At 42.6% G+C, this 15,282-nt stretch overlaps 1 protein-coding gene across 1 annotated transcript in view; it reads left to right on the plus strand.

Annotated features, from left to right (window-relative positions):
• Window positions 1–15,282, plus strand: part of LOC122550344 (diacylglycerol O-acyltransferase 1-like) — a 106,925-nt gene that overhangs the window by 43,320 nt on the left and 48,323 nt on the right. The window contains exon 3 of the mRNA XM_043691072.1: window positions 12,686–12,726. Within this exon, the coding sequence (XP_043547007.1) occupies window positions 12,686–12,726 (41 nt within the window). The remainder of the gene's footprint in view (window positions 1–12,685; window positions 12,727–15,282) is intronic.

Consider the following 15,282-nt stretch of genomic DNA (forward strand, 5'->3'; position numbering starts at 1 on the left):
ACCCGTCCATGCCGACCAGATATCCCAATCCAATCTAGTCCCACCTGCCAGCACCCGGCCCATATCCCTCCAAACCCTTCCTATTCGTATACCCATCCAAATGCTTCTTAAATGTTACAATTGTACCAGCCTCCACCACTTCCTCTGGCAGCTCATTCCATACACGTACCACCCTCTGTGTGGAAAAAGTTACCCCTTAGGTCTCTTTTATATCTTTCCCCTCTCACCCTAAACCTGTGCCCTCTAGTTCTGGACTCCCCGACCCCAGGGAAAAGACTTTGTCTATTTACCCTATCCATGCCCCTCATAATTGTGTAAACCTCTATAAGGTCACTCCTGAGCCTCCGACGCTCCAGAGAAAACAGCCCCAGCCTGTTCAGCCTCTCCCTGTAGCTCAGATCCTCCAACCCTGGCAACGTCTTTGTAAATCTTTTCTGAACCCTTTTCAAGTTTCACAACACCTTTCCGATAGGAAGGAGACCATTGCAATTTGACAAAATCCTTGGCCCTAAGTGTTTACTGCTTTGATTGTACTAACTTCTGAAACTGGTTGTATTATTTTACTACAATAAGTACGGGTGACTAGGGTAACACAATCCAGGCAGTCACAGGGTGATTCTTGCACATACTGCCACCCTCCTTATCTGTGAAAATCTTTAGCCCAAGCTTCATTACACAATGCATATCACACTCAGCAGTGACTTGGAGGTGCTGGTGTTAGACTGGGGTGGACAAAGTTAAAAATCACACAACATTAGGTGATAGCCCAACAGGTTTAATTGGAAGCATTAGCTATCAGATTGCCATCCTTGATCACAACCACATGACACAGGAGCGGCGCTCTGAAAGCTAGTACTTCCAAAAGAAACCTGTTGGACTATAATCTGGTATTGTGAGATTTTTCTTTTAATATACTCGGAGAATTATTCTTCCTCATTGTGTGCTGATCTCTCAAATAATCCAAGCCATTGAAGTAGTCTGAACTTGTTCCCTTAAACTTTGTCCTACTTACACATTACCATTCATTATGGTCACAGATCAACATTGGCTCCAGGCCCAGAAGCACCTTTAAAACTCCCATTCTTGTTTTCCAAACCCCTCTCTGCCCTGTTTTGTAACTTTTAATCCTACAACCTTCCTGTGGAACTCCAATTCTGGCCTCGTGCATTCTTCATATCCTGCACCTTCAGCTATCTTCCAGGATCACTTCCCTGAATACACCAACTCCCCTCTCCCCAATTCCCAAGATTGTAGAGACTTGGGGATTGAGTGTATTGAATACCGTTAAAGAGTAGTACAGGATGATGCATCTAAATAAATCAGTTAGAATTTTTATTCAATGATGGAGCTGGGTGAAGGGCTTGAATGGTCTATCTTAGCTTCTATTTCTTATACAGTTGAACACCGCTTTTGGGGATTGATTAGCTCAGTTGGCTGGACAGATAGTTTGTGAACCAAAGTGATACTAACAACGCAGGTTCAATTCCCACATCGGCTGAGATCCCATACCAATATCACCCCCTACCTGAGGCATAATGACCCTCTGTTTCAATCACCAGCAGTCATCTCACTGTGGTCCTCTGGGACTATGGTGATTTTACCTTTTTTTTAACTTTTCCGTTCTCCTCTAAGTTGCTACTTTAAATCTAGCTTTTTGACCATGCTTTTGGTCAATGCATTGTCACGTTTTTACGTCTTAAAATTACTCATTGAATGTGAGTGCCTGAAATTCTTTACATTTTCCATTAATTGGGTGGCACTCAATGTCCCAAATATGGCCCACTTAATTGCCTCGCGTCCTGTGGACATTAGAATCCGACAAAGAAATGTGAAGTCAAGTATAGCCAGAGCAATCCTCAAGCGTGCCCTGTGACTTTTCCACCAAGCTGCCGGACATACTGAAAGCAGTTTTTAACTTGTCCCTATAATGATTTTCTATGACAACTCTTATTTATTGAAGGTCAGACTTTCTCCCATGATATTGGCATTAAACTAGTCCAGTGGCCTTGGGGATAAGTATTACCATTAAGTTTAGATGCTTAAGTGCTTGAATATTTAATTACAGTTGGTGAATTCTGAGCCTGTAATTACTGCAATGAATTGTTAAGTTTTAAAATGTTGGAGGTCTTATAACTTGGTTTGTGGTAGCTATTTGGGTACTAATTTAATCCAGTTTTGCTTTTAATTAATTTCTGTGCTGCTGGGTTTGTTTTGTGCTGAAATTATTAATGTCCCAGAATACTAATTGCAGAATATTTATGTAAGGTCACCCCTTCTGCCACCTATTGTATTTCCCCTTCAGTAAACACTGCCATTGATTAGATTTGTGTATTTTGGGAGGTTGGCTTTCCCTGATCATGAGATTAACAATGTTGTTATAGTCTTGTACTCATTTGATCTAAATCACTCAAGAATGGTGGATTTAGCATAGATCTGTCCTTCACAACTGTGTCAACCCTGTTTAGAAACAAGTGATACTTTGTCACTTTATAATCTATCTTTGTAAGCTAAAAAAAGAAAATCCACTGCTATTCTCAGTTTTATTTTTATTCCTTAGTAGAGAAACAGGAGGCTGGAAGAACACAGAGCCAGGCAGCATCAGGAGGCGGAGAATTCAACATTTTGGGTCTAACCTTTCAGAACTAGATGCGGGGGTAGGGGGAGCTACAGATAAGGTGGGCGTTGGGGTGTGGGGTGAGGAAGAGTAGCGGCATGGTGAGGTAGTGTTCGGTGAACACAGGTGGTGGGTAGGACCTGGTTGGTCGATGGGAGGGATGAATCAGATTGGTCAATGGAATGGAAGGGAGGAGCTGGGGCTGGGTTGGGTGGGAAGGTTGTTTGAAATTGGAGAACTCTGTTGAGTCATCCAGGCTGTACGCTGCCCAGGCTGGAGATAAGCTAGGTTATTCCTTGGATTTTATTCCCCTTTGTTCTGATCATGTTTGGGGAGGGGCAAAGAAATGTGAAGTCAAGTCTAGCCAGAGCAAGGGAAATATCAGTTTCCCTGCCAGGTGGTAAGAAGTTCATTTCTCACGAGTCATGGAATGACTGTGTCTCTCTCTAACAGTGTCTTCGTGACATTCTAATAGAATTACCATCACTGAGTCCCTCCTCCTCAACATCTCAAGGGGTTACAATCAACCAGAGATGCATTGCAGACATACTAGTATTGTCTATATGAACAAATCAGAAGCTAGAAATGCTGCTCTCAACAATTCACCGTCTGTCTCTCAAAAGACTGCCCGCCATATATGAGGCATAGGTCCGGTGCAGTGTAATGGCATATTCACCACTCGCCTTGGCCCCAACACCACCTGAGCTCAAAATTATCTGTGCCCAGGAGGCATTGGTACCCATCCATTGCCTTAAATGTTTGCTCCCTCTGCCACCAGTGCACACAGTGGCAGCAGTGCCCACTAGATACACTGCAGGGACTCTGCTTCCTCAATAACGCCTTCCAAACCCCAATCTCTGTTAATCATAGAAAGGGTAGTAATTGTATGAAAACACCATCCACCAGTTCCCTTCAAGTCGAATGCCATCTTGTCTTGGAATTATAGTGCTATTCCTTCACTATTTGATGATTCAAACATCTGGAGGACTCCAGCAATGTTGTGAGTTTACCTATGCCACAGAGACTTCAAAAGGCTCTTCATTACTACTTCCTAAAGTTAGGGGTCGGCAATACGTGTTGGCCTTGTGAGCAGCACTCAAATTCGATTAGCAAATGAAACTTTCAGCAGTTATGTTGGTGAGCGAAGGCACATCACGCATTGATATTTAGAGAATATCACAACAAGCTGGTGCATTGAAAAATGTGACCATAAAGCTTTTGGATTGTCAGGAGAGCTCCAATTGTTTGCTGTTTTGTTTTTAGGGAAGGAATAAAAGTCTAACCTACTCGCTAAAAATCACACAACACCAGGTTATAGTCCAACAGGTTTAATTGGAAGCACTAGCTTCCGGAGCGACGCTCCATCATCAGGTGGTTGTCAATCACCTGATGAAGGAGCAGCGCTCTGAAAACTAGTGCTTCCAATTAAACCTGTTGGACTAGAACCTGGTGTTGTGTGATTTTTAACTTTGTACACCCCAGTCCAACACCGGCAGCTCCAAATCATAACCTACTCGTGACCTCCTGGCGTGGTTGACTCAGCCAGTCACAGAAGTGACGTTGCACGCTGCCCAGTTGCTTCCAGCTCTGGGCCACCAGGGTCAAGGAGCTTAGGCTATTAGCAGGGCTGCCGTCCACATCCAAAACATCTCTCTGAAACACTCACTGCTCCATCATGATGGAGGCCAAAAAAAAATGAGAAGGATAGAATTAGCAATTAGAGAGCAGTCTGGTAGTAGGCTGATGGTAGGGAAGCGTTTAGAAATAATCTGGTTTTAAAAAAAGCAGTCATTTGATTCAGCAATAAAGGAGAGCCAGCTCAGGTTTATTAGGAGTAAGTGGTCTTTGAATTAATTGAGCCTACCGAACAGAAAGAGGGTGAAGTCGGAGTAAGTGATGTTGTTTATATCAGTTTTAAAAAGGCGTTTGATAGCTATTTTAAATCAAACTGTTCAAACATCTCCTGGCACATCTCCAGTGCATGTAGGATCTGGAACCTCTGGTTTAGAGATAGGGATGCTACCACTGTACCATAAGAGCCTTTTTAATAGGTATCTCAGCCAACCTGCTCCCACTTGTGATGAGACCTCTCTGGAGCAGGTGGCACTTGAATCGGGCCCTTTGACCCAAGTGTAGGACTGCTATTACTGCACCATGAGCCTAGGAAAGTATTTGATAAACTTCCTGATATTAGACTTAACAAAATTGAAGCCCTTAAGATAAACTGAGAAGTACCAGCATCTAAAAGGATAGAAAATGTCCATCTGTGTTTCAATAGGCAGTCAGTCTTTTAGACCGAACGGAAGTCTGCATAGAGCATCGCAGTGCTGAATGACGCCGTGGAGGAGTGGGGAAAGTGTAATTTTGGAATTTGTAGGCGACATGAAACTTTATTACAATGTTTTGCACTGTTTACTACATTTCAAGAGGAAATAGACGTATGACAAAATGGGCAGACATGGCAAACTAAATTTGATGTACGAACTGGAAGGTGATGCAGTTTGGCAGGAATAATGAGACACCATACAAACTAAATGGCACATTATCAAAGAGGGTGCAAGAGCAGAGACATTTGGGGATGTTTATGTACACACCCTTGAAGGTGACAGGACAAGTTAAAAAAGCAGTTAATAAAATACGAGGTGCTGTGCTTCATAAATAGACTGCAGACGTTGGGAAGCTATGCAAAGTATCAGCTGGCATGATGTATCTAGCTCCTAGCACTGTATTCAGGAAGGATGCCAAGGCTTTGGAGGGATTACTTAAGAGATTTACTAGGGGAGTTCTGAGCATTGCGGTTGCAGATAGATGTAGAAGTGGTTAGCAATGCTGCCTCAAAAAGACAGGTCCCTGATACTGATTCCACTCTCTGTCCGTGTGGAGTTTGCACATTCTCTGCGTGTTTTTTCCCCACAATCCAAAGATGTGCAGGTTAGGTGGATTGGCCATGGGAAATGCAGGTACAAGGATACAATAAGGGTCTGGGTGGCATGACCCGATGGGCCGAATGGCCTGTTACCACACAGTAAGGATTCTATGATTCTAACTGGATTGCTGCTCCTAAAACGGAGCAGGCTGAGGGGAGATCTGGAAGAGATACTTTAATACCATGAAGGATATCAGCAGTATACTCAATGGGTTCAATTTTTGACTTGAAAGTATTGGGAGAAAATATTGTTGGGATGCCGAGGGCGAGCAGGGAAGGGGGGGCTGACTTTGTAATTGCTGGCGTGAAGCCAAAAGGCTTCCAATGTTGAGCCAGGGTTCTAATGTGGGATGAGACTAGCCTGCCTCAGATTATAAAGGTCACAGGGTATAAATTCCTACTAACTTGGCATATGTGATATAATCTAACACAATTTGAGCTCTCTCCAAATTTAAATTTAGGACATTTCCATTCTAACACCACAACCTCTGAGCTAAATGTGGTAGGATTATAAATGAAGGCTTAGAAAAAAAGCTGGCACAGAAAGCAACGCCAACTTGTTTTAGTCACTTTCATTCAAAACAGATGGAATATGTTTCACTGTAACTTCGCATGGAATGTAGTTTGATCTCCCCATATGGTGAATTCCTGCCTGCAGCTGATGCACTTTAGTAGAGACCAGAAGAGGATGGCGTACTGGGTTGTGATGTGTTTCAACTCTGCATCTCCTTCTAAAATCCCAGATTGTGAAAGCAGAGGAACTTACTGCTCACCCTCTGATAACTTAAGTAGCTACTCAGTTGGCTGTTGCATGTTCCTTAAAGAACAAAGTTTTTTCACTCTGCACTTTGGGGAAGGAGGGGAATTGGGTATGTATGGCTAACTTGTTGTCATCATCTAATTTTTCCCACTTTATTATCTTGGTGTAATTCTTTGCTGTTTTAATATTTTGTTCAATCTTCTCTCCTTCCACCAATCTTTGCACAATTTTGTATTTCCTTTGAGTTTGATATTATCTTTGATATTTTTTAGTTAACCAGGTGGGTCCACCCCTTAAATGTAATTTATTTGAGTGTATCTATTCTGGAGTATCCCCTTAAATGTTTGCTAATGCATTTCTAACGACCTGTCCATTGATCTCAGTTGCCAGTTCACCATCACTAGCTCTGTTTTCATGCCCTCATATTTAGTTGTACTGTATTTAAATTCAAATTTAGTAGCTTTTGGGCCCACAGCATGGTGACTCAGTGGTTAGCACTGCTGCCTCACAGCACCAGGGTCACAGGTTCAATTCCAGCCTCAGGCGACTGACTGTGTGGAGTTTGCAAATTCTCCCCGTGTCTGCGTGAGTTTCCTCCGGGTGCTCCGGTTTCCTCCCACAGTCCAAAGATGTGCAGGTCAGGTGAATTGACCGTGCTAAATTGCCCACAGTATTAGGTGCATCATTCAGAGGGAAATGGGTCTGGGTGGGTTACTCTTCGGAGGGTCGGTGTGGACTGGTTGGGCCAAAGGGCCTGTTTCCACACTGTAGGGAACTAATCTAACTTTGAACTTCTCCTCATTTAACTGTATATAAAACTCAATCATACTGTGATCTGCTGCAGCCCGCTTTCATCGAGGTCAGTAATCAATCCTGTTTTGCTGATCAAAACCAAGTCTGGTTTAGATATTTTCTCATCAACCTGTTCAAAGATGTTATTACTCACCTCTGGAGCAGGCCTCTGGACCAGAGCCTGCACCTTATGTCTGGTAAAGCTTGCTGTCTGGTTGATACCATCACATGTTGGATGAAGAAATTAACCCCAAAACATTCAGTTAATTCCCATCTGGTTTTTCTAGTCCAAATGTAGATTAAAACCCTGCATGATAATTGTCGTACCCTTTTGGCAAGTTCCCCACTAGTTCTTGCTCAATACCTGGTGCTACCATTTAGTTTAATATCAGAGAGTCTGCACAAAACTACTGTCACCTTTCCTATCATTCTGTTTATTATTTCCAGCATGAATTCCTTCCCCTTTTGCCTTTTCTACACTCTTGAATTCCCTATAACTTCTCAAATTTGTCCTTGCCTTTCTTATTTAGTTTAAAACCTGCTCTACTCCGCTAGTTATGCAGGTCACGAGAACACCAATCCCAGTTTGGTTGAACTGTAGACTCTCCAATGGCACGCATCTCACTTGTCGCAATATTGGTGCCAGTGCCCCATGGGCTTAGAACCCTCTTCTCCCAAACCAGTCTGTTGGGCAAAGGTAAAAGATGGCAGTGCTGCACTCCTTTACTTTGGGTGCCCCATTTTGAAGTCACGTTATCCTATCTCTGAGCCTGATCAGATCATCCTATCGTAAGAGGTGCCTGCTTCCTGGTACAAAAAGATCCTGGTAACTTCCCCCTCCTTGATCCATCAGTGTCTGCAGTTCAACCTTCAGCCCAAAAAGCTCAAGCTCCAAGCTGGTTATTGTTTAACGGAAGAGCTAGTTAAGGTTGGTTGGATAAATAAATTGAAAGGGTTTTGTAACAAATGAACAATGGAAAACATTAATAAAGCCTCCGATGTTGGATCAGTTATAAGCCAGTCAGCCCATTCATCTGCTCTGCCCCAGGACCCTTGATTCCCTTACTGATTAAACGTTTGTCTATCTCCGCATTGAATATATTTAATAACCCTCAACAGCCCTTCTGTGTAAAGAATTCCTCAGAGTTGCTACCATCGCTGTTTTAAATGTATAACCCCGTGCTGAGACCATGCTGCCTGGTCCTAGACACACGCACACGCACACCTTTCTGCATCTACTCTGTCAAGTCCTCTAACAATCTTATGTTTCAATAAGGTCACCCCTCATTCTTAATTCCAATGCAGACAGACCCTACCAACTCGATCTCTCCTATTGAGACAGACCCTACTGACTCCAATCCCTCCAATTAAGGCAGACCCATCATACCATATAGCAGCCTAGGTGAACCTTCTCTACACTGCCTCCAATGCCAATACAGATTGCTATAGATACAGAGCCCAGAACTATTCACTGTAATCCTGACGTGTGCTCACCTATGCTTTTGGATAGTTTTAGCAAAACCTCTCTCCATTAAAGCTCTATCTTCCTTGCTATAAAAGCCAACGTTTGGCATACCTTCCCTATTACCCATTGGGAGAAAGTGAGAACTACAGATGCTGGAGATCAGAGTCGGGAAAGGGTGGCGCTGGAAAAGATGATTAAGGGCTTATGCCTGAAATCTCCTGCTCCTCGGATGCTGCCTGACCCACTGTGCTTTTCTAGCACCACCCTTTTCGACTGTTACCCATTGAACTTGAATGCTGGCTTTTCCAGAGTAATGGAAGACTCCTAAATCCCTCTGTGCTGCAGCTTTCTGCAATCTTTCGCCATTTAAATAATACTTAGCATTTTTATCCTTCCTGAAAAAAAACATATAACCCAAATTTCCCCATACTTTATCTGCCAAGTTTTTGCCCACTCTAACAACCTGTCTGCATTTCTCTGCAGACTCTTACCATCACCACTCCTCACCACTTGCCTATCCACCTCCTTTTAGTTCATCCACAACCTTAGCAATAGTAGCCATGATGTGGAGGAGCTGGTCTTGGGCTGCAGTGGACAAAGTCAGAAGTTACACGACGCCAGGTTATAGTCCAACAGGCTTATCAAGCTTTTGGAGCGCTGCTTTTGGTGTGTGCTTTCCTCCATTTCTCCTGACGAAGAAACAGTGCTCCAAAAGCTTGTGGTTTCAGATAAACCTGGTGGACTATAACCTGGTGTCATGTGACTTCAGACTTTGGCAGTGGAATGTTCACTTTCCTCATTTAGGTCATGAATGTATGTTGTAAAAACATTGTGGACCCAGGACTGCCTCATGTCATCCTTTGGTAGTTACAATAGACAATAGGTGCAGGAGTAGGCCATTCTGCCCTTCGAGCCTGCAGCACCATTCAATATGATCATGGCTGATCATCCTTAATCAGTATCCTGTTCCTGCCTTATTTCCATAACTCTTGATTCCACTATCCTTGAGAGCTCTATCCTACTCTTTCTTAAACGAATCCAGAGACTGGGCCTCCACTGCCCTCTGGGGCAGAGCATTCCACACACCCACCGCTCTCTGGGTGAAGACGTTTTTCCTCGTGTCTGTATAAATGGCTTACCCCTTATTTTTAAGCTGTGTCCTCTGGTTCAGGACTCACCCATCAACGGTTTCCTGCCTCCAGAGTGTCCAATCCTTTAATAATCTTATACGTCTCAATCAGATCCCCTCTCAGTCTTCTAAACTCAAGGGTATACAAGCACAGTCACTCCAATCTTTCAACATAAGATAGTCCCGCCATTCCAGGAATTGACCTCATGAACCTACGCTGCACTCCCTCAATAGCCAAAATGTCTTTCCTCAAATTTGGAGACCAGAACTGTGCACAATATTCCAGGTGCGGCCTCACCAGGGCCCTATACAGGTTGCCATCCTGAAAATGCCCCTCTTGTCCCTATTCTATCTTCTATTTAACCAATCTGTTATCCATGCTGATATACCACCTCCAACATCATAAGTTCTTACTTCAGCAGCCTAATGTGTGGTACCTTGTCAAACGCCTTCTGAAAATCCAAATATATTAAATTCTCAGCTTACCCCCCCCCCCCCACTTTATCCTGCTTGTTACTTCCTCAGAAAATTCTAGTAAATTTGCTAATTAAAACAATATTCAATAAAAAGATTCCATTGAAAAACAAAAACCTGACAAGGTCAGTCTTTGGCTTTTTAAGGAGATTGAGGAAAGTATTAGATTAAAAGAAGAGACTTGTGATTTTTCAAACAATAGTAGCAAGCTGAGGATTGGGAGAGTTTTAGAAACCAGCAAAGACCACCAAAATTTGACGATAGAGGGGAAAGAGAAATGATTTTTTTCCCCCCTCACCAGTGTAAAAATGAAGAGGGTAGCTAAAGTAGCTGTTAGTCCCTCCAAAGAGGAGACAGGAAAGATTATCATGGGGAGTGAGGAAATAGAGACATTGAGTAGCAGAGTCATAGGGCATGGAAACAGACCCTTCGGTCCAACCAGTCCATACCGAACAGAATCCCAAACTAAACTAGTCCCACCTGCCTGCTCCTGGCTTATATCCCTCCAAACCTCTCCACTTCTAACCCAAGCTTCTCACTCTCTCCAGTCATGTACTTATCCAAGTGTCTTTTAAACGTTGTAATTGTACCTACGTTCTCTATTTCCTCAGGAAGTTTTTTCCAAACACGAGCCACCCTGTTTTAAAAAAAAAAATTACCTCGTCTTTTTTAAATCTCTCTCCTCTCTCATCTTTAAAAATGTGCCCCAAGTCTTGAAATTCCCCATCTTAGGGAAAAGTCAACTATCACCAACTCTACCTATACACCTCATTTATTTTATAAGCTTCTATCAGGTCACCTGTCAACTTGCTAAGCTCCAGTGAAAAATGTCCCAGCCTATCCATCCTTTCTTTATAACTCAAACCTTCCATACCCAGCAACATCCTGATAAATCTCTCCTGAACCCCCTCTAGCGTAACAATACCCTTCCTATAACTGGGTGACCAGAACTGGACACACTACTCCAGCAGTGACCTCGCCAATGCCCTGTACAACCTCCACATAATGTCCCAACTCCAAAGGACTGAGCAATGAAAATAACCAATCAGAGGTAAAATGACTGGGGGAACTTGAGACTCAACTCTACCATATCCAAGGACCTGGTGGCCTATGTTCTAAAGAAAGAATTCCATTATCTGAGCAGCAATAATGTCCAAACTTCCATAGGGCGTGGAAAATTCCAGAGAGCAGATTTAGCAGATGTAATAAAACTATTCAAGAAAGGAATTGCAAGTAAACCAAAAACAAACTTTAAATCTGGCAGGCTGTTTTTGTTAGGCAATGTTTGAGGGTTATAGAATATAGATAGGGAATGGAGTTAAGAGCCAGTCAGTACAATCTAATAGGCACAGGAAGGACCGATCGTTCCATGTTCCTACGTGAGTCCTATTGAGAGTTGATTTTGTTATGGACTAGGCCTGACCCCTCAAAACATAACGCCCAGACCATAACTTTGCTATTTGTTTGAGGGAAGTGGATATTCCTGGAGTGAAATTAGCTGATCTGACTGCCAAGTTTTAAACAAACAATTTATTTACAAAATTACGGAATGAAGCGCAAAGAACAGAAAATAGAATGCCAGATAACTTATCCTATCCAAAAACCTGACAAGACTATCCCAACTTAATGATGCTGTTCTGAAAATACTTTGAACAGTCCCAATAAGCACATCCCTAAGTACAAAGAATAAATATAAAACAAAGCAGGGTCTGAAGTTAGAGAGAGAGAGAGAGAGAGAGTGTGTGTACCCAGCTGGATCTCTCTCTCTATATTATATATATGTATGTGTGTGTGTATAAAAAAAATACATACACACACACACACACTCAACACACATACACACACACTCTCTCTATACACATACACACTATATATATATATATATATATATATATATATACATACACTCTCTATATATACACACACGCGTGCACACTCTCTCTATTCACACACACACTCTCTCTCTATACACACACACTCACTCTCTCTATACACACACAGTCACTGAACTGAATTAAAAACTCTAATCTAAATGAAGGCTAGCTGGCCACTCCCCTTTGGTTATACTTTTTTTTAAAGATATGAAAGCCTTAGGCCAGAGGCATTATCTGTTAGATTAGACTAGATTCCCTACAGTGTGGAAACAGGCCCTTTGGCCCAGCAAGTCCACGCCAACCTTCCAAAGAGTGACCCACTCCCCCACTCTATATTTACCCCTGACTATGGGCAGTTTAGTATGGCCAATTTTTGGTTGGGGTAAACAAAAAGGGCCTCAATAAACCTTTCAAACCCAGATTAGTGGGAGCCTGGCCAATTATCCTGTCTCTTGGGGAAAAAAGCTCAAGGGCATAGTAACCTTGTAAAATGACCAACTTTGTGGCAATTTCTACACTGATCTTTGAAGTCCAGCTTAATTGAGAAGACATGCAGTTTGTATGAATTAATATCTGTAAAGTTTGATATTGCTGACACTATTAATGCAGGTTGGTTATCAGCGCTAACACATTTTTAATTTTCTTTCACAGATTTTGAGCAATGCTCGTCTTTTTCTGGAGAATCTTATTAAGTAAGTATTTTTTGAAAATCATTCCTGACTTTTTTAAAAAAAAATTATCAACAGCCATTATGAATGTGAGATAGAGAAGATCAATTTACGATTCGAACTCATTTTGAGTATATTTCAAGCCCTTGTTGCCCTCTTGAATGTGGAATGTATCAAGGGAGTTGTGATATCGTCACACTCAAGATACAGCATTATCATCCCACTTAGTTCACAGCTGAGCCAAATTTTGTGAAGAGGAAGGGACTGAATCTCTTCAGCAATGTCCTGTCCCTCTGACATAGAGAAACCGGGAGATCCAGGATGTAAATAACTGAGAAATCGAGGCAAGTGTACACACAAGCATTGAATCTTTGGAAAATATAGCACGGTTACAACTGTGCAAGTAATTTTCAAATGTTAGAGTTGTGGAACAATTTGTGTAATAACCGCTAATTGTTGTTTCTATACACAATACTTTGAACACACTGCATACTTGAGCTAATGTAATGTTCATTAATGATTACTGCTTCATCCTTTCTATTCTTTCCTCCATTTCCTCAGCTGCTTGTAAATTGCTTGGTTTCTGGGGCATCAGCTGAGGCCAATTCTGCCTTTTGAGTACAATATTAAGTCAAAGATTGTGAATGTGCTCATGCTCTGAAAAGGAAGAATGTGCAGGTCTGTGGGGCAAAGGCAAGAGAATGACACAAAGTGAATGGCACCTTTGGATTGATAGCACACATTGGAAGTGGGTAAATATGATGGTGATTATTGAGATATGGCTGCATAATGTCTGAGTCCTGAATGTCGAGGGTTATGGTGAATTCAAGAAGTTTAGAAAGCCAGTTAAAAGAGGTGGGGGCTGTACTGTTAATCAAATTGGTGCAAAATATGTTACCGATCTCAAAGGCACCTCGAGGTAGGAGCGACTGCAGGTTAGTTACGTTTTTCTACTAGTATGAAAGGAAGACTATCTTTAGACTAATATCTTTAAATAGTCTTTTGGCAAAAAAACAGATTTTCAAAACTTTTCATCGTGCGCTTGTTAGGACAGTTCAAACAAAATGCCAAAGTAAAGGGGCAATAACATTTATACTGAGAGAGGAGAGTGCTGCAGGTTGGGTCTATGAACTGATGGAGGCATTGCTGTGGAGAGTGTACCTGACAGTTAACTAACAAGCTTTGTATAAATTTTTAACAAGACAGGTTGACTGTGATCAGAGTTTTGCCCTGAGAAGTGAGCCAGAGAATGATTGTCGTTTTATTTTGTTGAATTGAAACAAGCGCTGTGGTTACCTTCTGTCCAAAAAAGGAACAGGACCCTGTTTATTAATATATGTAGGCCCCAGTGCACGCACCGTTACTGAAAACCCGGCTCTCGATCTGCGAATGTGCGAACTCCACACAGACAGTCGCCTGAGGGTGGAATCGATCCCGGGTCCCTGCTGCAGTGAGGCAGCGGTGCTAACCACTGAGCCACCCAGATTTCTCCCACACATCCGTCCTCCTTTGCCAGTAGAGACATTTCCTGTTATCAGCCCAAAGGTTACCGATATTTACCTTTAACTTGTGTTCCCCGTTTGAGGCAATGGTCTAATTATTTTTCTGTACATTTAATTTTCTACTTATTGAAGGTTCCTTCTTTGACAGTTCCATTGTATGATAAACCTGAATGTTTTTAATTTTTCCTCATTACTGTGACTCCAAGCACTCCAGTTTATGCTCCTGGCTCTTCACTGCACTGCCTCCAGCACTTGAATATCTCACTTTTTGATGTCTGAAATTGCTCTCTAAACTTGTGATCTCACTTGAGTGCTCTCACATGTTATGAACTCGCCTGACTGTTCTCAGTTATATGGTCCTGCATATTGCTGATCTGTGCTAGTTTGCTGTTCAACCTATTGTGTCTTTTAAAGGCCAGTTGATTAGAATGCAGGACAGGCATGTTTCTGGGAAAATGAAGGGCAGGAATAGCAGTATTCGGGAACCTTGGATGGCAGGGAAAATGATCAGTTTCGTCCAAAACAAAAAAGGAAGTGTACCTAATTTGTAGGCAACTGAAAACAGGCTAAGTCCTTGAAGAATATAGAGAAAGTAGGAAGGAGCTCAAGTGGGGAATTCAGGTTAAAAGGAGCTATGAAATGCCCCTGGTCAATGGGGTTAAGGAGAATCCCAAGGCCTTTTGTACTTATACTACGAGCAAGAGGGTTGCTAGGGAAAGGGTAGGCCCAGGAGAATCGACGTTTCGGGCATAAGCCCTTCTAAGGGCTTATACCCGAAACGTCGATTCTCCTGTTCCCTGGATGCTGCCTGACCTGCTGCGCTTTTCCAGCAACACATTTTCAGCTCTGATCTCCAGCATCTGCAGCCCTCACTTTCTCTCAAAGGGTAGGCCCACTCAAGCATTCAGGAAGCCGTTGTGGTTCTGTTCGCCGAGCTGGGAGTTTTTGTTGCAAACGTTTCGTCCCCTGGCTAGGCGACATCATCAGTGCTTGGGAGCCTCCTGCGAAGCGCTTCTTTGATGTTTCCTCCGGTGTTTATAGTGGCCTGTCCCTGCCGCTTCCGGTTGTCAGTTTCAAC

Source organism: Chiloscyllium plagiosum, chromosome 5 (genome assembly GCF_004010195.1).
Source record: "Chiloscyllium plagiosum isolate BGI_BamShark_2017 chromosome 5, ASM401019v2, whole genome shotgun sequence".
Taxonomy (NCBI): domain Eukaryota; kingdom Metazoa; phylum Chordata; class Chondrichthyes; order Orectolobiformes; family Hemiscylliidae; genus Chiloscyllium; species Chiloscyllium plagiosum.